Here is a 26,084-nt window from a genome sequence, read left to right as displayed (position 1 = left end):
CCCCACCCAACACAATAGTGGTCCCCAGGACAACGCTCCACACGTCCCAAACTCTTCTCCCTTCTGGCTCCAAAACTGTGGAATGCACTCCCCGTTGCAGTCAGAACTGCAGCATCACTCCCAATCTTCCGCCGTAGTCTGAAAACCCACCTTTTCAGACTCCACCATGGCCCATAGCACTTACCCTACCCCCTTAGACAGCACTTTTGATACAGACTTATAGCATGTTATGTAGACAGCACAATAATTGCATTCTATGTAGTCATAGCACTTCATAGTACAGGGGTGGGCAACTGGCGGCCCGGGGGCCACATGCGGCCCCCACCTTCACTTAATGCGGCCCGCATGTTAATATCAGAATACTGATATAGTATTTATTTCAGCTGTTACAATTCCAAACCCGCTTTAATTACTTCATGACTAGTATGACTAGTACTTAATGACTATAGTATTAAAATGTTATTGTCTTTTCATAAAAAAGGTTACTTTTCAGGATTCCAATAAAAAAATAGCAAAAAGATATTCAGGTTTTCAATTCAAATATAGCAAAAATAGCCGATCTACAAGCTCAAAACGCGTCGCATTGCGACGCGTTTTGAGCTTGTAGATCGGCTATTTTTGCTACGACAGTAATATGCACTACATGTGGCCCTCTGGAGTGAATGTGGAAATATAGTGGCCCTCGCCATCGTCAAAGTTGCCCACCCCTGACATAGTATATGTATATATGTATAGTATGTACAGCATAGTATAGTTTATATGTATAGTTTATAGGTACAGTGTCATTATATAGATATGTTCTAGCTACGTTCTTAGTTTACGCATGTTTCTTGATAAATGCTTTTTATATATGTGATGTATTCCCATGCTTTTTGTTCTTGCTTAATGTAAATCGCTCTGGATTAAGAGCGTCTGCTAAATGCCTAAATTGTAAATTGTAAATTGTAAAATGTTCTTCATGTGACCAAAAAAAACAGCAGCAAACAGAGATGCCATTGGCTGGTCTGGTGTGTACATTTAGTGAAATAGTGCACTAATCTATTCTAATCCTATAGTCTAAAGGACACATCTGGTGTTTTCTCAATCCACCATTGTCAAAATGTGGCTAAATACAAAAATACAAGACAATGCTTTATAATGGCTAAAATGACAGATGGTTTGCATATATACGATTGTGTATTCCTATTATGAAAATTGCCATAATGGTGTAAAGGGGAGGGGTTTCAAGGATTCTCTGTTATGGACAAAGAAACAACCATTCCATCTTCACCTTCCCTGTCACCTGTGCCACACAGAGGGACTACTACAGATAATCCCTCACTCCCTCCAATAAAAACAGCAAATTGTCAGGTGCTGTAGGCAAGAGATGATTTCCCCAACTCTTGCAGGCCAGTGACTAAGGACAGAGAACCCAATCAGATAGTCTGCTGCAGCTAATGAGTCATTGATTGAGCATTGTTCCAATCCCACCAGACTGACCAGAGCTGAGTGTACTCAAATAGCCAAGAAATTGTTCTATTATATGTCTCACAGATAAGGGAGACCAGCTGGGTTCTGGTAAATTAAAGTGGTAGCCGACTCAATAAATAACATTAGCCCATCTGTCATTTTAGATTTCTTTGGCTAGCTCATAGCACGTACCTTTGTGCTACGCTGAGATTGTAGATCTGCTATCTTTGAGATGGGGATGGGGGGGTCCTTGACATCATGAACACGTTTGAGCACCACTGAGCAACAGTGTTTTCTTTCAGAAAACTGTTAGAATATAGAAGAGCATCCCTAAAAGTGTGGGCGACTGTGGCTCAGGAGGTAGAGCAGGTCGTGGCTCAGGAGGTAGAGCAGGTCGTCCAATGATCCATGGGTCAGCGGTTCGAATCCCGGCTCCTCCTGTCTACATGTCAAAGTGTCCTTGGGCAAGACACTGAACCCCAAATTGCTCCCGATGTGCTGGTTGGTACCTTGCATGGCTTCCGCCACAATCTGTGTGTGAATGGGTGAATGTAATGCACAATCTATGTAAAGCGCCTTGGATAAAGGCACTATATAAATGCACCATTTACCATTTAGAAGACATTTGAAAAATCGGCCTATAGGTCTTAATGGGTTAAAGTGGTGGCCAACTCAATAAATAACATTAAAACGCCCTTCTTCTTTATTCTCCTAGTAGCCTGCTTCTGTACCCAGGCTTTTATTTTCGTTTGCATTCTGCAAAAAGATTCTCCTAGTAGCTACAGTATATATTCCCCCAGGATACCCCCTGGTCTTGTCCAGCTCATGGTTTGTCACTTCTGGGACTAACAGCAGCAAAACTCTGGCAGGTGTTCAGTGAAGTGGGAGACAGATTTTGACAACAATCTGGCTCCCTTCACAGAACACCTGCCAGACTTTCTGCAACATCGTGGTAGATATATTTACACTACCTCCCCCCTCTTCACTTTGACATGACAAAACAAAGCTGAAATAGCCTGCTGGTAGTAGCAAAGTTTCTCACGCTTTAGGTTGCCTAGGACTGTTGTTGGGTGGGTGTTTTTGACAGAATTGGGGGGGGGACGGGGGGGGGGGGGGGGGGACATGGGGAAAGAGCTGCAGAACACAGGGAGATCTGCCTTGTTTGGAAACACACGAGAGTAACTTCCCTTGTAGGTCGGTCCATTAAGAGAGTGATAGCATTGACCTGGAAGAGGCCAGACAAACCAAGTATTACACAGTGGTTCAGGGAATTGTCTTTATGTTTACCTTTGGAAAAGATTGCATACATTCTTAAGGACAAACAAGAAATGTTTCAGTAGGTGTGGGGCCGTTTTATAAGATACATAAAGAACAATAATTTGTCACATTTAATGGATGGAGCTGAAGAGGAGTAGTGCTGTTGTTGTTGTTGTTTTGTTTTGTTGTTTTTGGTTATTGTTGTTTTGCTTTCTTTATATCAGTAATTGTCTTGTACTGTTCATTGTTGTTTTTTTGTATATTTGTATTGTCATTTGTGTGTAAAAAAGGAAAATAAATACATTGTTGAAGAAAAAAAAAAGATATCGGTCCATTTTAAATTCCAACCATAATGTTAAGAAACCAGCGTGTTGCCTACAAGGCAACTATGTACTGTATGTACTTTACTCTGCATACATCAGTGAAATCTTCACAGTAGCCTATACATTCCTTTCAGTTTCACACTTTGCTACAGATAAATCTTAAGGATAATTCATCAACATGAGATCTATTTTTCAGCTTGTTTTCAATGATAGTCTGAAGCTTATGAAGGTGAGCTTGCAGAATGTTGTAATGCTATTGTTACAAACTCCAGAGAGGGGCTGGAAGATCCCACTCATGAATGTAAATGAATAATGCTCTTCCCTCCTTTTAACTTCTGTAAAATTGTACCCTTAACCACTTCCAACCTGGCGTCCCTACAAAGCGGAGGCTCACAACTCACTTATATATATATATATATATATATATATACACACAGCGACACCCTTCAAATCAGCAATGAAGAGGTGGGGCTTGGCGGACAGTGCAGGATGCGAGTGCGGCGAGCCTGAGCAATCTGCCGAGCACATCATTAACACCTGCCCCCTGTACAGACCTCCTTCGGAGGCCGGCCTCTTCCACGTGGGACCAGAGACAAGGGCGTGGCTACTCGATACTGAGTTGGACATTTGATGATACACGAAAGAAGAAGAAGAAGAAGACACCCTTTTTAACCCATTAAAACTGTGAAAGCATCCTTGTCATTTTAGATTTGAGCGTTGGTAAATCAAAAATAGCAGATCTATAAACTCACCGTGCTTGTACAATGTATGCTTTTTTTATCTTGAAAGTGTGAGAACAAACTGATTTTGAAGGCACTTGCAGAATCTGCCTCATGTCTTAAAATGGTGAAAATAGAACAAATAGCAGATCTACAAGCTCACACCACGATGGCGTGGCGTGAGCTCAGCGTAGGGCTTAAAGTGGATTAAGTGGTTATAAGCGAGGCACTTAACTTCCATCTGCTTCAGTGAAACTTTGTGGGAATGGGGACGGTTTGTTTTGAAAACAAGCTGTGTGTTCATGTTACCCATGGACACATGGCAAGTGGAAAGGCATTTAGCATCTTGCCACAGGTCCGGGGTTCAGACCAGGTTAACCCGATCTGCCCACAAGCCAAGACCGCTGTAGTTGAATATAATGGTCTCTATCTGACCCATTATTACCCCAACAATATCTAGTTATTATGAGAACCCAGATAATATATAAGGAGCTGTAGAATGTATTGTCAACAACAGTATGAGGCCACAAATGTACACACTCCGTGGTGGAAAAAGGTACCGATATTATGATGATATAATTCAAATAGCCGATGGGCTGAAGTGGTTATTGTATGTTTGGTACTAATAATACAAACATCTACATTAAAGGACCACTTCACCACTTTTCAACCTATCTTCATATAATAGGTCCTCACTAATAATCATGATAAAATGGCACGTTTTTTTTCTACTCAGTCTGTGTCTCATAGGAGGGCTGTGGGCAGTTCAGAAACCATCTTCCAGTGACATCATCATTAGGCAGATCTTTTTTTAAACAAGATTTTTTTACAAAAATGTTTAGATTTTCATTATCGTGAGAACGATGGCTTCCATTTTCGCATTGCAACTTTTCAGGACTAGAAAGCCTGCAGTTTCTATTAGCTTGGATTCTCCATCGATGATGTCACTGGTGGACGGGTTTCTGAACTGCCCACAGCCCTCCTATGAGACACAGACCGAGTAGAAAAAAATGGCACCATTTTTTCATGATTATTAGTGAGGACCCATTATATGAAGATAGGTTGAAAAGTGGTGAAGTGGTCCTTTAAGTAACTAATGTTTTCAAATAATTGTACTAAGGAGTAAAAAAGTATTGGCAAGACTCAAGTAAAAGTAGGCCTACGTCAAAATTGTACTTAAGTACAGTACTTGAGTAACGCACGCACGCACGCACGCGCACACACGCACACACACACACACACACACAATATCAGAACAGATCAGTTTGACATCAATGTTGTTCCAAAAAACATTTAATTTGCTTTTAGAAGGAGGGATTACAGCACACACTGATCCAACCTGGTTCACCAATTAAGAATAAATAACTGGCCATGTTAATAAAAATTCTGCCCCGATGTGATCTTCACAGTCACTAAACAGTGGATCAAATGTCAAATCTCTACCACCCATAATGTGAGTGAAGCTCTCAGATCATTTTGTAAAATCCTCTGTGTTCATTTTAGGCCAACTCCTGAGAGTAAACTCTCAGAGGTACAAATGGATAAATTAAATGAACACTTAAGGGTTTTACAGTGGATACTCAAAAAAACAAAACAAAATCGTCGAGGATAAATTCTTCTTAAATTTCTTTATTAAACATCTTAGATTTCGTAGTTTGTTAAAGGAGAGGAAAGCAGCTAATCTCAGGATCTTGTTCCCTTTTGTAAAAAACAAAGACGTCAACCTCGGGGGTGGGGGTGCGTGCTTTGAGACAAAGTTACCCTGTCAACACTGATCTTCAAGCAGACGACGAGACATTTTGCCACAGCATGGAGCAGGTGAAAGTGTTCATAGAGCTGATAATCACTACACATAGGAAATCTAAACATGTGAATGGAATCTCCAAGTCTGTGGTTCTAAACTGGTTTAGCATTGGGGCCATGACATAAGAACTGACAATATAATGCTAATGATGGTTCTGGTCTGTAAAACTTGACATTGCATGACCAAATCATCATGCATGGTGTGAAATCACTGCACAAAGTGGAGGAGGGCGCCCTCTGGTGACAGACTGTGGTATTGTAGCCTGAACACAACCCACATAAAACACAGGTAGTGCGTTACAATTAAATATACTTATACATATACAACACAGTACAATTCACACACGCACGCACGCACACGCACGCACGCACGCTTTGCTCTGCTCTTACTTACATTTAACAGTTCCTAAACACTTTCATCAAGTCCAAACTGCTTGGCTTTAGTTCATTTCAATCGTAAGGTTCAAACTGACATGCAGATCAGTGATTTGAGGACAACTTAAACCTCAGGCCACCCTGAAACGCCAACAAGAGTGTGTTCAAAGCTTATAATTAAAAAAAACTGTGTGTGTGTGTGTGTGTGTGTGCGTGTGCATGCGTGCGTGCGCGCATGTGCGAGCATGTGTGTGTGTGCGTGTGTGTGTGTGCGTGTGTATGCCAGAGGAAGTCCAGTATGAATACCATGACAAGGAGAAACACCTGGTAGTGTACACTTAGTAGTAGCAGTCCATCAATTCCAAGAAGTTCCAAAATGATCCTTACAATCTTGCTCCAGTGACTGATTGGCTCTGGAAGAACTATTGACATAGCTTTACAGAAGACTGTTTTTTTTTTCTCTTTGTTTTTTAATAATAATAATAATAATAATAGGGAAATATCACAATGTTAACAAAATATATATTTGATTACGGCAATATTAAGGCCAGGCAGTGGAGATTAAGTTGAGATTGTGAGCACAAAACAAAGGCACTCGGTTCATTTCCCTGTCAGGGTCAAGGACTGTCTAAAGAGGACGAGACGCGAAGACCGTACGGGCGACACCATGTTGCTCACATGGTGCTCCATGGAAGGAAAGAAACATGCGCAGTTGAGACCAGGAAGTTGGACATGACAAATCATAGATATGGCGCAAATGGCCCAGCAGATGGCGTGATGCCAATGAAAGGAGAGATGCTTGTACATATGTCACGTCCGACCAACATTACTGTCTGTGTGATGATCCATGCTGGGACTTACTTATCCATTTGCTGTTAAAACGTTAATATAAAAGGTAAAATGCAATGACGTGACATGATATGTACAAGCATATCTCCTGTCAGTGGCATCACGCCATCTGCTGGGCCATTTGTGCCATATCTATGATTTGTCATGTCCAACTTCCTGGTCTCAACTGTGCATGTTTCTTTCCTTCCATGGAGCACCATGTGAGCAACATGGCGTCGCCTGTACGGTCTTCGTGTCTCGTCCTCTTTAGACAGTCCTTGGTCAGGGTGGAGTAGTTGCAGCCGGGTCAACCACTCCCCCTCAAAATCACATTGTATCTCTTTCTGCCGAAAGAAAATTATTTCTCTCGCAGAATGGAATGAGATGTTTTCAAGGGGGGAGTGGTTAAACGGGCTAGAGTAGTTGTATTATAATGCCTTTATAAATATTTTGGCACATGATGATTTTAGGGAACAGTGTGTTAAGGTTTGTAGTCCTAACAGTGGAAGTCAGTTCACAGTGGGTTCCCGATGTATAACAACAATAACATAAGATTTGTGGCTAACAGAAGAGAGTTTCACATTTTGTCAATATCACAACATGATACTGTATGTGCTTCTTCTTTTACTTAACAAAAGTGTTGGTTTGTAGAAATTATATTGTTTAAGAAAACCTTGTATATAGGTTTTAATAATGTATTTGTTTCTTTGCTTCCTTTGTTTGATGCAGAGCTTATCTTCCTAATTTATCATGAGCCAATGCAGAAATTAAACTGCAAATCTGTGGTGGGAACCCACAGTGGACATAACTTATACGTGCTGGCTAACAAAAAGACAATCCCTGCCTGTAGCACTTGTTTAGCTTTACTAGAAGTAACCCCCCCACCTCCCCGTGCCTCCTAGTCTGTCTAATTTATGTCTTTTAATTAAAAAATCTAAAGGAAAAGAAAAAGAAACCCCGTAAAGATTATCCCTCAACCCCTGCCTTTTTTTTCATCCTATTTCCATAAAAAATAAATGCATCATTCAGTCTATATAGTATATCTCTTCAGAAAGTAAGCTGTTTTTGGTCCTTTAACGTCAAAATAATGTACAAAACATTACAGTTCTGCAGCGTGGCTTTAAGGAAGAGAGAGAGAGAGAGAGAGAGAGAGAGAGAGAGAGAGAGAGAGAGAGAGGAGGGAGCAAAAATGTGAGTAGAGATTGTTGGTCACAGAAACAATCTCAATGAGTTAAAGAATGAGAGGGAGGTAGAGGGAAGGGCAAGAAACTAGATGGAGTGAGGAGGTGGTGATGTTCTTTTTCAGGGATGGAAACGTCATCGCTTTTCGTTTTAAGAGTGCCTGATAAAAATGTTCAGTTTTTCGACATCCGTTTTCCAAAAGAAAAAAACAACACTGTCCCGGTTGTCCTTTTCAAGGGCACGTTGGGAGGACTACAGACGCACAGGTTCCTTGAATGAAGGGGGGGGGGGGGGTCGTCTAGAAGTAGGGGACGGCTGTGAGTTTGTACCACTTGACCGTCTCCTTGCTGAGGTCAAAGTCTTTCAGTCTCAGCGCCACTGCTCCCAGGTAGCAGTTCTCCCGGAGGGATTCGGCACTGAGGACGCTCAGTTGCAGTTCCCTCAGGGCCAGGCTCTCCTTGCTGTGGCCGGTGTACACCAGCTGAGGAAGAGAGAGAGGTAAACGATGAAGAACAAGTGAACGTCCAACATTCTTCATAAGGTTTCATTTCAACACCAGTAGCAGCACTATCTGCTTTGTGTGGTCATTTATTCATTTGCTTCCCATTCAATTCAATTCAATTCCCATTTCCCCTCGTATTGTATCCCCCTTGCTGTCTCATACTGGTTGGTTTGTCGGTGTAGGTAACGTGCACGTATGTCTTCAGCTGCTTCTTTTGAATACAACAACACTTGCCCCAAAACATGCACGCCCCGGGGTAAATCCGGCGACCTCTGAACGGTTGCCACCAGGTATTCCTAAACGTAACCTCAGTAAAACAATGCCTAAACCTAAACTTATTCCGAAATGTAACCTCAGTAAAACTATGCTTAAACTAAACCTTAGTTACTAGTACTAAAGCTAATCTCAATAAAACTGTGTCAAAATCTAACCTTATTCTTAAATGTCATCATCATCATCATGGCAGCCTCGTAAAACGAGGATCCGTTCTCCTCAGCCATTCACTTCTCCTTCTGGACTAGCTGACCTAGCTGACCTCAGTAAATCTATGCTTAAACTAAACTTTATCCCTAAAGCTAATCTCAGTAAAACAATGCCAAAACCTAACCTTATTCCTAAACCTAACCTCAGTACAACCATGCCAAAACCTTTCTAGCCCTGATGAAGACCGTATAGGTCGAAACATGTCGGTTCAATAAAGTTATCCTCCTTTTAACATTAAGTGTGCCCGGATCTCCTCTTTGTTCTATATCGATGTGTTATCCCGATTGATCACCTTTTTACTATTTATTTTTATTTTTATACCTGCACACCTCCTGAGCACCTGGTTGCTTCCTTGCCTCTGCCTTATGCCAAAACCTAACCTTATTCCTAACCTTAACCACAGCAAAACAGAGTGAGCATTCCGGTTACCCCTATTAGTACCCTGAGCAACCATTAGAGGTCGCTAGTGCAGTGACAGAGATAGTCCTCCCTGCCCGGCATCCCAACCAAGCATGCAGATTTGAACCCCATGTCCACTGGTAAGCAAAAGGCGGTCCGTGGGCCAGAACTGTCCTACCAATAATAATATCTGGCCTGGCTTTTTAGTCTGTAAATAATTTACGATATGTGCCTGACAGTCCCATAGTTTGCCTATAATGTCCAAAACGAGAGTCAACCTGTACTGGAAGAACGCTTGTTATGATGATTGCATCCATCTGAAATCTTGTGTTTCACATGTCTTAACCCATTTTGGGCGGGAACCCCTTTTGGTGTTAGCATTATGTTATGCTTTAGCTATTGAAAAATAGCAGATCTACAAGCTCATAGCGCGCCACCGAGTGGCGCACTATGAACTTGTAGGTCTGCTATTTTTGAAAAATCGAAGAACGACTGACATAGAAACATAGCTTTTTCAGAAAACTGTCAGGATGTAGAAGACATTTTTAGAATCTGATCTCAGGTCAAAATAGGTTAAATAATGTACTGTTCCGTTCCTCTCCGAAGAGACCTTGAACAACCAAAGAGCTCCTGTTCTATGAAAGAGATCCATCTTGCTGTTTCTTATCTCTGTTCAAAAAGGAGTTTGACTGTCTGCAGATAAAATGCTTCTTCAATGAACTAAAATGTCCTCACATTCAAAGATGTGGCCTGACTGTACAATATGATCACTTTATCTGCAGATGTAACGTACAGTATGATTACACAACATGCATTCGTATCAGTATGCAGTTATACCACACAGATATTTATTTATTAACATATATAGCAATACATCAGGTGTTGTTTATAAGAAAACAATTATCATGGTTTGAACCGACTGTTAACTTGAAGAGAGATTGGCTTAATTGCTTTTCTGATATTTGTTTACTGGAGCGATCTACTGCCAAGATGAATGACGCCAGAGCGGACACTGTGGACAACTGGTCCAAAGCTCTTGACGCAGTTCAATTAATTATTTTTAATTGATATGACGTTGTGACCCAACGGTTTGCTTTTGGCTCCCTTGTCTGTATCTGTAGCCCTTGTAGGCTACTGTACATGTCTTATTTGTCTTGTCTCGTCCTTGTCTGTGTTTGTCTGTAGTGTCTGTATGTTTTTTGTTTTGTTTTTTTGTTTATTGTTTTCCTTTTTTCTTTTTGAACAAAAGGATAATCCTATTGTATTTTGCTGACTCGAGTTACAGTATATTTATATATGAATATCGATTTTGTTTTTGTCTTTAACGGTTCTTTTTTTCTCCATTTCTTTCCCCTTTTTTATAGTCTTTGTTTCATTGTTTTAGCTGTCCCTGTGTAAGGCCACCTATGTGCATATACACCCTGCTGTGTAATGTGGTCTTTGTTCATCATCATGACCACATGCCGGTCACAGAGGCCTTGAAAAGGTCTCCACGACCTGCATTTTGTTGACAAGCAGTTCGTTGACACCTGTGGTCAGCGAATCACCTGTGGGATATCAAGTCAGTGTGTCCCGTCCTTTTAGGGTTAATAAAAGGGAGCAGTTTCACTGCGCTATTCACAACAACTGGTAAACATTGAGAATCACTTTTCGCTGTGAAGCCGAGGCGATGAAGTGGATTTATGTTTGTCTTGTGGTGGTGCTGCTGAACAATGTGGGTGCTCCTCAGGTTCTTGGCACTGGCAGACCCATGAAACCCAAACCCGCCTCCAAAGTCAGCATTAAACACACACAACAAGTTAGAGACCCAATACTTTTACCAACTACTGTCGCACCATTTAACTTATGTGAGGTTGGAGACCAACTCAAGATACAGTGTGGCCCCGAAGACATCTCCGATTCTGACTGTAATGCTATCAACTGCTGTTGGGATGGACAAATGTGCTATTATGGGAGATCTGGTAAGTGGTTGTTTAGTTTACTTTTTAATGTAGTTTGCTAGAAAAGCAATAACTATATAGGTTAATACATTCTGAGGATTGAATTCACATTATTATTATTATTTGTGTAAACCAAATTAGCACCGTTTTGAATCATAGGTCTGTTAAGATATTAGTGTTGAATTTTCAGTGTTAAAGGGTCTGCAAAATGAAGAAACCCCCTTGGTACATACATATACACACATATAGAAACGTGCACACTGTGAGGAACCATGCACACGTTATTCTATATTTCTCGTATTGCTGTTATTGCTGCTGTAATAAGACGTAACGATAAAAACCTTGAATCTTGAAAGCATGAGCTCATAATGTTTCCTATGGTGGCATGGTAATAAATCTGCATGGTTGTGATGTTCAGCATGGCCATTACCATCTCGTTGAAGGTTGGGTTCCTGGTCTTCCTGGAGATCTTTGTCTTGCGTTTGGAAGTCTTGTGTGGGTCCGGGAGCAGGTAGGTTTTCACATATGGGTTTGGGTCTGTGCCATCTTCAGACACCTGGAGAGGCCATTCATTCATTCACAAACAAGGACACATTATTTTCATGGAGCAGTGTGGGGATTCTGGTCAAGACCAAATCAATCATGGAATGCGTTATACAAAGAGGTTTATCACAAAGACCTTTACAGAGAGACAACATGACAGTTAAACAACGCAAGATTGTTATCACGGAGTATACATCATGCATTGCATACTGTATGTCACTGAATAGTCTGTTTTTCGTGTGCCGTCTGTCTCTCTGTCTAGATGTGTTAATATGTCTCTGCCTTACTGTTTGTCGGTATAATTATTTGTGACTACCCTGTGTGTAATGTGTATACCTCTTCATATTTGAAGAGGTATGCTTGTCTCCCTGGTGGTGCAAGGAAGTGTGTGGTGCAAGGAAGTGTGGAGCTTTTCCCTGATAGGTTAAAGAAATGGGGCCTCGATAGGGGGACTCATTTGTTTATTATTTTTGCTAAACTGTTTGTTATTTTTGTGTGTCTTCCGTGCGGCCCTGGGGGCACATCCATGGCTTTGAGAGGGTTGCCATTTCATGGTTGCCCAATCTACCCATCGGGCTCAAGTGCATAAATACCTCCCGCCAGTAGGACACATGAAGACTAGGGTGAGTTATCTAGGTGGGGGAAAGCTCTGTCTCTGTCTTTGAGTCTTTATCCTTGTATCCACCAGGGAGGGAGCATTTTGCAATGGTTGCTACAGTACTTGTATGGGGAGGAAGATTTGCTTATGGTGAATTAAGAACCTGAACTTCCCTTTGTTTTATCTTGTTTTGTTTGTTTTTTGCATTGGCTCAAGTAGTAGTTTGGACAGGTAAATTGAGGAGTTCTGAAGTTATTGTTGGTGTGGAAGACATGTAGGGCTCTCAGGAGTTGAGGGTTTGTGAGGGAGTATCATAGAACATGTCAAATGGTCAAAGACTTAATACATGGTACCGAGGTGCAGTTCATTGGGCTCACATTTGGATTTCAGTGTCGTCTGAAGTCATTTGGGATTGGGTGCTTATGGTGTGGTGTTTGTCTCCTGGGCCTTGAGAGCAAGGAGGACACCTGTAATGCCTGAGGTCTGGTCTAGCGTCATAGTTGACGTTTTGGTGATGTCCATGTTCTGATTGTGTGGTCATTGTTTTGGTTCCTCTGAACTTGGAACGGGATTTGGCCTGTGAAAGCTTGGAGACTGGTTGGCTACGGTACGGTACCTGTTTGGTTTCTCTGTAGGATGGCATGGGATTTGGCCTGTGCACTCTCAGGCCTAGTTCACACCTACACAACAAATGTTCGGTCCGTGTGTGATGGCTGATTGCTTTTTGATTGCTGCTCCAATTCATTTTCAATGGGAGTCACATGGTTTGACCAAACATTTTTGTTTGATGAGGGGGGAGCAATCAGCAATCAGCGATCAAACACAAATGTTTGATCAAACCATGTGACTCCCATTGAAAAAGCATTGTGGTGGCCCAAAAAAACAAAAAAACGACCAAACATTGCTTGATTGGTGTTTGGTACGTGTGAATGAGGCCTCAGAGACAATTTGTCAGCTCTCTCACATTGTCCTTAGATTGTCCTTTCACAATACATGTCAGAACTAAAGTACCTGTTAAATATATCTGGTGTTCTTCCCATACTAGCTGGGTCAATCCTGTTCTCTTAAAGTGCTTCTCGACTCGAGAAGCACTTTCTGGGTCTGAGTTGCTGAGGTTGTGGTTGAGCTGGATGGGGAGTCAGCAGTAACTTCTTAATTGAGCTAATGGTAAATTTTGGTTTGTTTGATCTTGTTGGTTTTCAGTGACCCTAGGGTCCCTGTTTTATGGGGGGGGGGGGGGGGGGGGTGTGACGACCCTCTCCTACCCTGCCTAACATGGCCACTGCTAGGGTTGATTGGCAGGGTGGAGTTGGATCGTCAGTGAGATTGGACCACACCTGAGTCTGGTGTGTCCCACGCCTATATAAGTGACAATCTGCCTTCACTCCTGAGTCTTTTCTCCTCTCTACTGGTTTGTTTGTTTGTGTGCCTTGGTTTACACCTTACAACATTCCCACTGCACATACACTCGCACACATGCACTGCTTACACACTGATGATCATTCATATTACTGACATCTTATACTTGTGATTTACTTAGTTAACCTTTAAATAAATATATTTCTATACACTTAACTGTGCCTGTGTCTCCCTTTTGTTGCAATCATGAGTCAGATTGTAACAATATCCACAGCAGAACAATCTTTTTATTTTATTTTTTGACGTGCGTGCGTGCGTGCGTGCGTGCGTGCGTGCGTGCGTCAGTACCAGGTCTTTGATGTGCATGATCATGATGAACAGCGTGCTGTTCCGGTAGGAGACAGACAGCTTCACCTCTCCTTCCACTCGACCCGACGTAGGACTCACTGGTGGAGGCTCTGCAAAACACACCATGAGACACACCATAAGACACACACCATGACAACCATAAGACACACGACACATCACGACGATGCAAAACACACACCATGACACAACCATAAGGCACACGACACATCACGACGATGCAACACATCATGTTCTACACCGACAGACTGGGGTCCCCCAGGGGGTCTATACCAAGGGGCCAGTGAGGCTTTCCAACGTTGAAGCACTGGGCCCTAGTGGTAAGAGGAGGGACTGCAGGCGGACCCGTGGAAGTATGACGAGGAAACCCTGTGCAGCTGGGCTTTAACGTTGAGCGCGTTTGCACTTCCGCATTTTGGGCACCACATTTTGGTGCTTCAACACGCCACTGAGCAACTTCCACTGACATGAATAGCGGGGGGGGGGGGGAGCGGAGCTTCGCGCCAGATCAGTTTCTATCCTTTTTATACTCCTTTTTCCCTCTACACTAGTCTACACCAGTGATTCTCAACCTATAGGCCTATAGGACTAACCTGCAGCGGTGGCGAACGGTTTGCGGAGCGGTCTTGTTATCGGAAGGTCGCCAGTTCGAATCCCCGGACCGGCACGTTAAAATTACCACCGCTGAAGTGCCCTTGAGCAAGGCATTGAACCCCTACCATGAAATGTTCTATGAGCAGGGTCTGGCTGTAAACAAGCATCTCGAGCTTAGTCCATTCACCCTGGGTAAACAAAGAACTTTACTTTGCTTTGCCTGACTCCGCCAGATGGGGCAGCAGAGAGTACACTGGGTTCCCCCTCCTGAACAGTGTACTCTCTGCTGCCCCATCTGGCGGAGTCAGGTTACTATAGGACAGGGGTTCTCAACGTTTTTGGCTGGGGACCCTCCTGAATGACCTATAGTATAGAGCGTCGCAGTCCCGCCTCCTACCCTGGACCAGGAAATGAAACCCAATGCATTATTCTCATAGACATTTCTTAAAGTATTTATTTAAAGACGGTTACGCCGCGGACAAAGCCAACTCGAGTCGTGACAACTCATGACAACACAAACAATATTTTGGACCAAACAAATAATTACAAAGAAGAAAAACAACAAAAAAAGTGTTGTAACCTGCCGTTTTTTTCTTCTTTCTAATTATTTGTTTGGTCCAAAATATTGTTTGTGTCGTCATGAGTTGTCACGACTCGAGTTGGCTTTGTCCGCGGCGTAACCGTCTTTAAATAAATACTTTAAGAAATGTCTATGAGAATAATGCATTGGGTTTCATTTCCTGGTCCAGGGTAGGAGGCGGGACTGCGACGCTCTATAGGTCATAGTAGGTTTTTTTTAAATCTTTCAAACCTTGAAAAATTTGTTTTCACAGTGATACCGATAAATAGGACCTCAAAGTATACTCTGTTGATTCCATTGATCCAAGCTGGAACACAAATCAATTGATTGATCATAAAAACAAAGATCGGTGGGCCGCAAATGCTGTCCAGAGTTTTAAGTGGGCCCTGATTCGGAGTTAGATAACCTCGCCGAGAACGCACAGGGTTCATGTGGTTAGTGTAGTTAGAGAAGTGAAACTTGTTGTTTTTTCCACACCTGCTGCTTTGGCCACTAGAGCTGTCTTGTCGTCTCGTGCGATTGGATGGAAGAATGTGTAGATGAGGTCACACTGAAGGGAGAGAACACGGAACTATTACAACTAACAGTACATCAGCAAGAACAATATGTCACTGTGTGCAAGAAATGGAAAAGTTCCCACGCACACGCACACGCACACAGTCTAGGACCTGCAGAAACACTTATTAAAACTCATCCATCGCCAAGGACTTATTTAACTTCTTTTTCATGATGTCCTGGAGCGCCAAGGACGTGTTTTTCGTGTTTTATAACATGGTAAAAAAAAAAAAAAGACTAGACTTTTTTTTTGAAAAAAATAAAAATATATAAAATAAAATAAAAGATATATGGTGGCGGTCAGGGCCTTTTGGCGCCCCCTAGTGGCGATGGATGAGTTAATCAAACGACGTTTCGGTCCCTGGACGTAAAATCTATAAACTCGCAATGTGTGAATACGTCAATGTGTGTGTGTATACCCATCTGAGTTTGTGTGTGTTTAGTTTATCTAAATAATAATAATAATAATAATAATTTGCCTGGTTGAATAAACATTAAATAAGACCAAAAATGGTATGCTGCATGTGTAACAACTGTGTGTGTGTTTGTGCATGCATGCGTGCGTGTAAAATATATAGTACGTATGTTCCCCTCTGACCTGTGTGACCTCCGTGGAACTTCTCATCAGGTTATGGATGTAGTTGTTGAGCTCCATCTTTCTCTTGGACGCCACGTCCTTGATGTGTGTTCTCCCCAGCACCATCTTATTGGAAAAACTACGTACACAGAGACAGAGAGACGACACGGTTTACCATGTGTGTTCTCCCCAGCACCATCTTATTGGAAAAACTACGTACACAGAGACAGAGAGACGACACGGTTTACCATGTGTGTTCTCCCCAGCACCATCTTATTGGAAAAACTACGTACACAGAGACAGAGAGACGACACGGTTTACCAACACACACAATCCAAAGTCTTTAGGGGGGTCCTTCATATTGGGTTTGTTTCCAAACCAGCAGGTGTAGATTTGTTGGCGGCCATTGTTGCTGCTATTCCAGCAGCTACCGCAATAGACATATCATTTGGGGGCAGCGGTGGCCTAAGGGTTAGAGGAGCGCCCTTGTTGCCGAAAGGTTGCCGGTTCGATGCCCCGGACGGGCATGACAAATCTGGGTGGGGAAATGATTGTCATCACTCACCCAACACTGCTGAAGTGCCCTTGAGCAAGGCACTGAACACCCAACTGCTCCCCCTGGAGCTGCTTAGTGGCCAACAGTATAAGACTGTGGTTGTACTGGTCAGCTCCCAGGTTTTAATGTGTGTGTGTGTTTCTATGTGCAGGGCGTTGCTGAAAATGAGCACCTGTGCTCAGCTACTTCCCTGGGTAAATAAAGGATGAAAAAAAAGAAATCAGTAGGCGGAGATCTCTGAGCGTCTGTAAACACCCAACTACAGACGCAGTGCAGAGACGAGGAAGGAAATATACACTATCCAAGTTCTGATGAAATGATTTAATATTTCTTTGTTAGAGATATTATTGTATAATGGCCTGCCACTAAGCTTCACTTCCAGGTCCATCTCACTGAACACAGACAGACAGACAGCAGAGGGTCACACCTGGGCAGCTTCCAGAGCGGGAAGAGGATGGAGAGTTTGTTGTGAAGCTCCTGGAACTCATCGAACGTCCTGAAGACAAACTGAGGCTCAGTCTGTCCCTCCCTCAGAAGCCTCACCACATACACCTGGAGACAGACACAGAGGGAGGGACAGACAGAGACAGACACAGAGGGAGGGACAGACAGAGACAGACGGAGGGAGAGGGAGAGAGAGAGAGAGGGGGACAATGAGGACGTGGAGGGGAGGAAGAGGAAAGGCTTCAAATTAAAAGAGGGAAATTGTGAAATTATTTTCTTCCTGTTACTGGAATAAAACAACTGTAGTTTCACAACACAACTTTAACTCACAGTATAACAACATCCGGTTATATCCGGTTTGTATCCACCGGTCTTCCCTTAAAGTCACAGTGCATCACATAACACACACACTCACTGGAAGTAGTAAGCAGGGAACAACATTAACTTAACACTTCCTTCTATTATATATTGGGGAAAAAACACCTGTGTGAAGTGAGGGGCGCTCTTATCATCATACATCATCTCATTCTGGCCAATCACAATTTGCGTCCTCACTTTTATCTTCAAATGTTTGTGTTTACACACTTTTGTCTTCAATGTTTGCGTTTACACAAACCCTCAAAGCTGGATATAGGAGAGGCTAGTGCCCCTAAAAAAAATGCCAGTCATACGACGAATGGCGGAAATAGCCAATCTACAAGTCGACAACTGTGCATGTGCAGAGTGCAGAACGGTATTCTTTTGCTTGCAAGTATTTCTACATTAATCAGTGTTTTATCCAACATGGAATATCCTTGTTGAATCCTTAAACATGCAGTTTTAACATCCATCAGGATTCATGATGAGATTGAGGACTCATGGTGGTCATCATGGACAATAACGTTATCATTGTATTGTATTGTTATGATGAGATTGAGGACTCATGGTGGTCAACATGGACAAGAACGTTATCATTGTATTGTATCGTTAGCTCACATAGTGCTTGTCAGGGTTATATCTCTTCTGGAAGGAGAAGATGGAGGCGTGGCGGATGCGTCCGTCCTGCTTGAGGCTGTGGATCCGTGGCGAGAAGGACAGGATGGGCTCGTCGCTTGACGGCAGCCCGGAGAAACGCAGCTGAGCCAGGTTGTGGATGAAGAAGTTAAACTTGGTGGCGACGCTGCCCAGGCTGGACTCAATTAACCTGAAGAAGAGAGAGAGAGTCCATGGATTGACCCATTATAATAACCTGAGGCCCCATTCTACAAATGCTTTCTAAATCAGTAGTTCCCCAACCTCTTCGTGTCAAAGACCCACAAAATGATATTATATATCGCCCAGATCAAAATTATTGAAGTTTTTCAAACCCTTTCAAAATGTTTCAAAAATGTTTTAAAAAAAGAAGAAAATAGCATATGCACAAGCTCACAGGTACATCTGCTACTTTTGAGAACCACTGTTCTAAATCCTAACCGTTTTCTGAAAAATTTTGCTACATATACAGGTATCTGGCTAAAAATCTAAAATGACACAGATGCTTTTCCGGTTTAAAAAAATAAAATCTCACGACTGGAAATGTATGGCCAAGTCCTACCGGGCGATTTGTGAAACAGTATGAAAAAATAAATGTGATCTCTCGCGAGGGAGACCAAGACGAGGACATGAAACTAACAGGATTACACGGCTCTAAAGCGTCCATGGTTGTATGGCGGTGGCGGTACCTGGTGAAGAAGATGGTGGCCTCGGCGTCAGAGTTGTGAGGTTGGAGGGCGTCATAGACGTACTTGAGGTCCTGAGAACCTGTCAGCTCTGGAAGACCTGATGACGTCATCTGACAGGGACACATTACAGACACTATTAGACTGCATATGCAATCAGATGCAGACGCAAACACATGCCCCCCAATGCCGCGCATTGGGAGGCAATTGGGGGGCGGCATTGCAATGCCGCGCCCCCAATGCCTCGCACGCGCACACACGCACGCAGATGCAATGTTGAGTTATATAAATGGTCCTACTACACAAAGTATTTCTTACTAAAACTGTTAATACAGTTTGTGCAACACAACTACCAATTTGAGAAGTCCTCCAGCAGATAAGTAGGGCCGTGAATAGAGGACATGCAGTACAGTTATAGTATCATGGAATGTCCCAGTTTCATAACAAGTCATTTAACATGTCCCATGTGGGACACATGGCCCTGGTGGGACACATCCAGGACAGCACACACAAAGCACGGAACCACCCGGGGACATTTATCATGCTGCTGGACACAGTGGGTTGCAGGTGTTTAACAATGCAACACAAGCACCATACATGCATACAAAGTACTGACATTAAGTATGTACAGGGAAAACAAAGAAAGTATGACTAAGATTTAGTGTGACTTGACTTAAATGGAGTTTTGGCTTAGTTTGATTTTTTTCTTTTCTTAGTTATGCCAATTCCCAATTTTCCCCACACGTGTGTAGTCCCTGTCACAGGGACAAGTTTTAGTACTTTTCTGGTTTCATCCTCGTAGCAGTTTTTGTATTGACTTGAATTGTGCTTTCATTTGAAATGTACCCATTCTACATACTGTGAATGAATACAATTTCCATCAATCAATCAATCAATCAATCAATACATGATTTTTATCCCACGATTTTGTAACCCATTTCTTCACCCAGTGTCAATTATCTAATGTAATCCTGGGCGCTACACTTCCTCTGCCAACCTGGGGGGGCAGCAGACTGACCTCATGCCTCCTATGCATGAGGAGTCCAAGCTGCTTCTTTTCACCTGACAGGGGAGTTTCCCCGGCCGGACGTAGCGCGTGGAAGGAACACGTTATTCCGACCAGTTCCTTTCCCCTCCATCAGGCGCCCTGGCTGGCCAGGGGGAGGTAGTTTAGAGACCAGGATTACTGCTATTAATGTTTTTTGTGAGGGTACCTACCCTAGGGGACACGGGGAGAACATGCAAACTACACACAGAAAGGCCCTTTTTGTGTCTGTGCTTGACTGTGTCTGCGTGCGTGCGTGCATGTCTCACCAGAGCCAGGAGGTTGAGGAACAGTCCAGAGTGTTTGCGGATCAGGTTGTAGGCCTGACAGCAGAGGTCTACGAACAGCTGGAATCTACTGGTAGGTCTCTCTCCTCCGTTGATCACATAGGCCATGTCAGAGGTCAGGACGAAAGGAGCGCGGTCCCTGGCAGAGACACCGTTTAAAAATAAATTATCCTTAAAGAATGGCTGCTTCACTGCTTCACTTTACTTTCTTTACAACGAATGTTAGGAAAGACAAGGCAGATGGAGAGAAAATAATATCCTGGATTTGAACTTATTTGAAGATGAGAGTACTAGGATTTGTATCAGGCGCGTTAAGACTAAAGGTGGCCTTACACTAGCCGATAATCGGGCATTTATGACGCTCGGGGGGTGCCCGACCGCTCAAAGCGCGATCGGGATCGACCCGATCAACATCAAGAATGTTTGATATTTGCTCTGCCCGCTCCGATTATCCTGCAGTGTGTGGTGCTATCAGATTTCAGATTGAAAAAGAATCGGCTAGTGTAAGGCCACCTTTAGAGTAGGCATCTGCCAAGAAATACTGTATTTTGTCCATTGAAAATAATCTTTTTGCTCAGACAGAGAATATAACTCTTACAGACATTTCCATACGCCTAGATACAGTATATAGACAGAGATTATTACCCAAGCAATTGTTGTTTCCCACAGGAACGGTACAATGATAAATATTGATAATCGTATTTAGATTAAATATGATTTAATCTTGGCTAATGTCACTTGCTCATTTTTGTATTGTCCTTATGAATAACTAAGGCTGTGTGTATTTAATAAAGACATGAAAACACATCAGACACACGCTGTACCTTTTAAAGCTGCCAAACATCTGTGCGTGGCCCAGGAACTTGCCAAAGTCAATGTGGAACATGTGACCCGTCGAGCGCAGCATGATGTTGTCGTTATGGCGATCACATATGCCCAACACGTAGGTCGCCACGCAGCACCCCGCACATGAATAGATGAAGTTCTCTGATGCCTGGACATACAGAGAGAGAGACAAAGTGGCACATGGGGAAATTGTGAATATTCTGAAAGAAACCCTGCTTAGGCTGTTAAACATCAGTACAATAACTACAAAAACAACCACTAACAATACAATCTATTTATAAAGTTCTTATCAAAAGGGAGTAATGGCAGGAACGTGTTTTAACCCATTTTGACCTGAGATCAGATTCTAAAAATGTCTTCTACATCCTGACAGTTCTTAAAAAGCTATGTTTCTATGTCAGTAGTTCTTCAATTAAAAAAAAATAGCAGACCTTAATTATACAACAGGGCCTGCATACTGAAATACTAAAGTAATCCCAGAAGAGCATGTTCTACAATGAGTGAGTGAGAGGGAGTGTGAGTGAGTGAGTGTGTGTCTGTGTGTGTGTGTGTGCGTGCGTGTGTGCCACGTGCGTGCGTGCGTGTGTGCCACGTGCGTGCGTGCGTGTGTGCCACGTGCGTGCGTGCGTGTGTGCCACGTGCGTGCGTGCGGAGAAGTAGGGACTAGGGAGTAAGGGTATCACATTTAAAAGGTGTTAAAGGTCACATGGTTGTAACTTTGCAGTACAGGGAACCTCTGGGTTTTAAAACAACAACAAAAGGGTTGGAGAGAAAAATACTGCCTTCACCGTTAGCCTCAATTACTTATCCGTCCTTACAATGTACATAAAAGTAAATGACAAGAGAAATATTACACAGTGCAAATGCCAGGCTGAGTGTCAGCTCAGTTTACGAAGCGACAAAAACAAACTCCATACCAGCAGTACTGAGTTTGTTTACCTCTGCAAAGAAGATAATGTTTCCACATTCTGTTTAACTGTCACGGAGGATATCACCAGCAGATATGAATGAATTTGCACTTTTGCAGGGTTATAACCATGAGCCGTGCAGGAAGACCTGTCTAACCAGTCACCCGCTTCCAATGTCATCAACCCATAATAATAAAAATTGTTTTGTTATGTACCTTGTCATATTCATCCTCAGCGGGGTTGTATTTGCGAAGCCACTCAGCCAGCGGTTTGTCTTTGAAAGAACCTGTGACTCCATATTCAACCTGGATCTTCCTTAATGTGTCTGACGATGGAACCAGCTCTATCATGCCTACACTCACGCACGCACGCACGCACGCACGCACGCACGCACACACACGCACACACGCACACACACATTATTTTTCATATGTTGATTGATGATTTTAATTGACATTATACTGAATTAATGAATGAATAGTTTATTTAAGTTTCATCATTTGCATTTACGTTTTTTTACAAAGGGGTAGCACCGAAAAGGTCTAGGCTGTAGCCGAAGCTTATTTTGCCTAGCCTTTAAGAAAAGACAAAATACAAAATTAATACAAAGAAAAGAAACAAAATACAAAGGAAACAGAAAAAAATAAATAAAGCATTTTTTAGCATACTGGAAGCATACTGGATGCATGTGCATGTGTTACCTTTGTCTTTGCCAGTATTGATACATTTGAAGTTCACTATACGGAGATCCAGTCCCTCTTGCAGCCAGATGCGGTCCATGATTCTGATCATCTGAAGAGCCAACATGTCCTGTCTAAGGTCCTCTCCCACCTACGTACGCACGCACACGCACACGCACACGCACACAGTACACACACACACAATGTCTCCATGCCAATTTGATATTATGTGACTGTCATGTCATACTCTGGCCATCAGGGGGTGCAATGTTCTATGTATGTAGTATGCCTGTGCTGTGTACCTTGAACATGACATTAATTTCTTCACCCAATGGGTCAGCGTTGACTAGAGCCAGTTTCAGAGGCACTGCATTGGAGTTGAAGAAGGAACAGGCCTGCGTGCACGCACACAAACACACACACACACACACACACACACACACACACACACACACACACACACACACACACACACACACACACACACGCACACACACACACACACGTCCCCAGTTAGAATGACATTATTTTAAACCATGTAGGAGAGAGAGACAGTAGGAGAGCTAAGAGGGAGACGGGTACCTTAATGTTCAGTTCTTTGGCCACCAGACCGGGACTGAGGGGGAGACGACAGCTGCCCCTCTGGAAGAAGCTCTGAATGTTCTCTAAACCCTCCTGGAGAGCCACCTGCACAACAACACACACAGTCGCCATGTCACTCCATGACAGTTCTGTCTCTCTCCCACAACTTTTGCTCAAACACACCTTTGTCTCACTTCATTAAAGTACTAATAGAACACATCCCAAATCTGCCAGCCAGCGACGCGCGCACACCCGCACCCGCACCCGCACGCACACACACACACACACACACACACCCCTACCTGTCTTGTGGCCCCTCCTCCAGCCTGTCTCACTCTCTCGGCCACGGACCCCAGCAGGGTGACGAGGCGGGTCTGTTTGTCCAGCTCCGTCCTCAGCCCCTCTCCGCACAGACACAACAAGGTCCCCAGGACCTGCTCATAGCGCCTCCCCCAGGCCGCGTCCTGCACTGCGTCCTTCAACAGCCTATAGGGAGAGAGGACAGAAGATCTGTTTCATCGAAATGTTGACGACACAATACTAATACAACAGAGCTTTTTCAGCATCACCAGTGTGCAGACTACTTTCTTTTGTGATGCTTCATCTAGCATCTGGGTCACGGATGTGCGTACACTACCTTCTTCAGAGGACAGAGACCCCGCCCGGGGACATTCCAAGTAATTATCTCTATGTGTGCATTTTGGTTCTAACCTGACTCTGCCAGATTGCGGCAGTATTGAGTTCACGAGTTCCCTCCTCCTGCCTGCTCCTGTCTGGGCTCTCTCAAGCAGAAACGATGAACCGGAAGCAGCGGGACAAATGATACAATGATATCTCCATAATCATTTCGTGTTGTAGTCTTGTTAGGTTGTGTTTACAATTTGTGCTGTGGCAGAGCTTCAATATGTCATCAGTCTCACGTTGATCACCGCCTCTAGTGGCCACATACAGCCGCATATCGCTCCGACCAGAATTGATTCGTAGTGCAGCGTCTCTGCCCGAGAGAGACCAGACTCTGGTCTCTGCCCGAGAGAGACCAGACTCTCCCTTCTGGCAGAATGCAAATGTTGTCCAGCAGGGGGAGTGGTTCCACCAGGCTATTTTGGTTCCCTGTTCCGCGGAACAGTACCTCCATACGGTCTATGCCCGTCGCTCTCCTTACATCAACCTGATTCATATTTTCTGACACCAAAGTTAATCAAGAAAGCAAATATTTGCTACAAAGTAATTAGGATATCAATTAGCTAGTAATTGAAACAATAGTGAAAGAAAGAAAATGTAAATGATGCTAATATGATAATACTGTATGATTATTATTTTGACGTTTTCCACGACCAGCCAAGTGGTTAAAAAATAAATAAAAATCAGACCCGTCTTAACTGAGTGGTGCTGTCGGACTATTGGCTGTCGGACTATTGGCTGTCGAACTATGTAGTCTGTACTGTACTGCCTCTCATCACGCATGTGCTACACCAATAATTAATTGCATTTTATAGTGCTTTTCCAAGTGCTCAAAGCGCTTTACAATGGTCCATTCATTCATACATTGGGAGGTGAAGCGGCGAACAGTCGACGCCAGCGTCCTCACTTCCCACATTCACACACCAATGGTGGCACACCGACCGACTCATTGGGGGCAATGTAGGGTTCAGTGTCTTGCCCAAGGACACTTCGACATGGACAGGAGGAGCCGGGATTCGAACCGCCGACCCAGGGATCATTGGACGACCTGCTCTACCTCCTGAGCCACAGCCGCACCACCATAGTCTGTACTGCTCTGTGCTGGTGTTACACTAAAAACTACTGGTGTTACACTAAAAACTCAGCTTCCCATCATGCACCTGCGCACAGTGTGAAGCTCAACAGCGCCCCCTTTGTTACTTGTTGGAACAGACAAAGGGACATACATTGCTGATCCTTGGAGTGGCTGCACCACTCCATAAACGCCACGCCAACATTAGATTGGGTCATGAGCAGTGTAGCCTCGGAAACACAGACCTTTTTATTTCCAGGGAGGAAAAAAAAAAGAAGTCTGGGCCCGAGTCCACTTCAATTCGGCATAGAGTAGCGCAAACGTCGATCACTCTCTGCTGATTTCTCATCGTCTGCACCTTTGTTAAATTGACGCACACACGCACACACGTACACACACACACTCCTCTCTCTCTCTCTCTGTCGCTCTAATTAATTGGTCTCATGTCGCGCAGCTGCGTCTAGATTCTCCCGGCGGATCCTGCTGCCAATATGCCATAGAAAGGATAGGTGGACCCCAGGCTATGAGCAGTGTGGCCGGCCTGAAAAAACAAGACGTTCTGTGACGCACTCAGTGTGCAGTGTTTCTCAGCCCTAAATGGAACTCATCCTCAAAGTATGTGACGTTAATCAAGACGACCCAACGTCAACAAACAAACCCCAGTTTCTGGAGACACGTTTCCGACAGCACTGCCAGTTCCACATCTATACAGAAACACACAGAGGAGAATGCTTGAATGCATTGGTGATATTGATCTCTCACCAGTAGAGGTAGTGGGCGATGTTGATGTTTCCCTGAGCTCTGGACAGCAGGAAGATTACCAGAGCACTCCGGAGATGAACTTCAAACTTTAA

At 43.5% G+C, this 26,084-nt stretch overlaps 1 protein-coding gene across 2 annotated transcripts in view; it reads right to left on the bottom strand.

Annotated features, from left to right (window-relative positions):
• Nucleotides 1-5,025: 5,025 nt before the first annotated feature.
• Nucleotides 5,026-26,084, bottom strand: part of pik3c2a (phosphatidylinositol-4-phosphate 3-kinase, catalytic subunit type 2 alpha) — a 108,900-nt gene continuing 87,841 nt past the window's right edge. For both annotated transcript variants that reach the window (XM_079501665.1, XM_079501666.1), the window contains 16 exons: nt 25,993-26,084; nt 23,780-23,963; nt 23,478-23,582; nt 23,198-23,290; nt 22,917-23,046; nt 22,431-22,567; nt 21,286-21,455; nt 20,444-20,600; nt 19,133-19,242; nt 18,408-18,615; nt 17,416-17,540; nt 16,454-16,571; nt 15,778-15,850; nt 14,109-14,218; nt 11,691-11,816; nt 5,026-8,417 (listed from right to left, as the gene is read on the bottom strand). The exon at nt 25,993-26,084 is cut by the window's right edge and continues 3 nt beyond it. In XM_079501665.1, the coding sequence (XP_079357791.1) occupies nt 8,235-8,417; nt 11,691-11,816; nt 14,109-14,218; nt 15,778-15,850; nt 16,454-16,571; nt 17,416-17,540; nt 18,408-18,615; nt 19,133-19,242; nt 20,444-20,600; nt 21,286-21,455; nt 22,431-22,567; nt 22,917-23,046; nt 23,198-23,290; nt 23,478-23,582; nt 23,780-23,963; nt 25,993-26,084 (2,121 nt within the window). In that variant the 3' untranslated portion in view covers nt 5,026-8,234. The remainder of the gene's footprint in view (nt 8,418-11,690; nt 11,817-14,108; nt 14,219-15,777; nt 15,851-16,453; nt 16,572-17,415; nt 17,541-18,407; nt 18,616-19,132; nt 19,243-20,443; nt 20,601-21,285; nt 21,456-22,430; nt 22,568-22,916; nt 23,047-23,197; nt 23,291-23,477; nt 23,583-23,779; nt 23,964-25,992) is intronic.

Source organism: Electrona antarctica (assembly GCF_951216825.1).
Source record: "Electrona antarctica genome assembly, chromosome: 5".
Lineage (NCBI taxonomy): Eukaryota > Metazoa > Chordata > Actinopteri > Myctophiformes > Myctophidae > Electrona > Electrona antarctica.
This window is presented reverse-complemented; position numbering and strand designations above follow the sequence as displayed.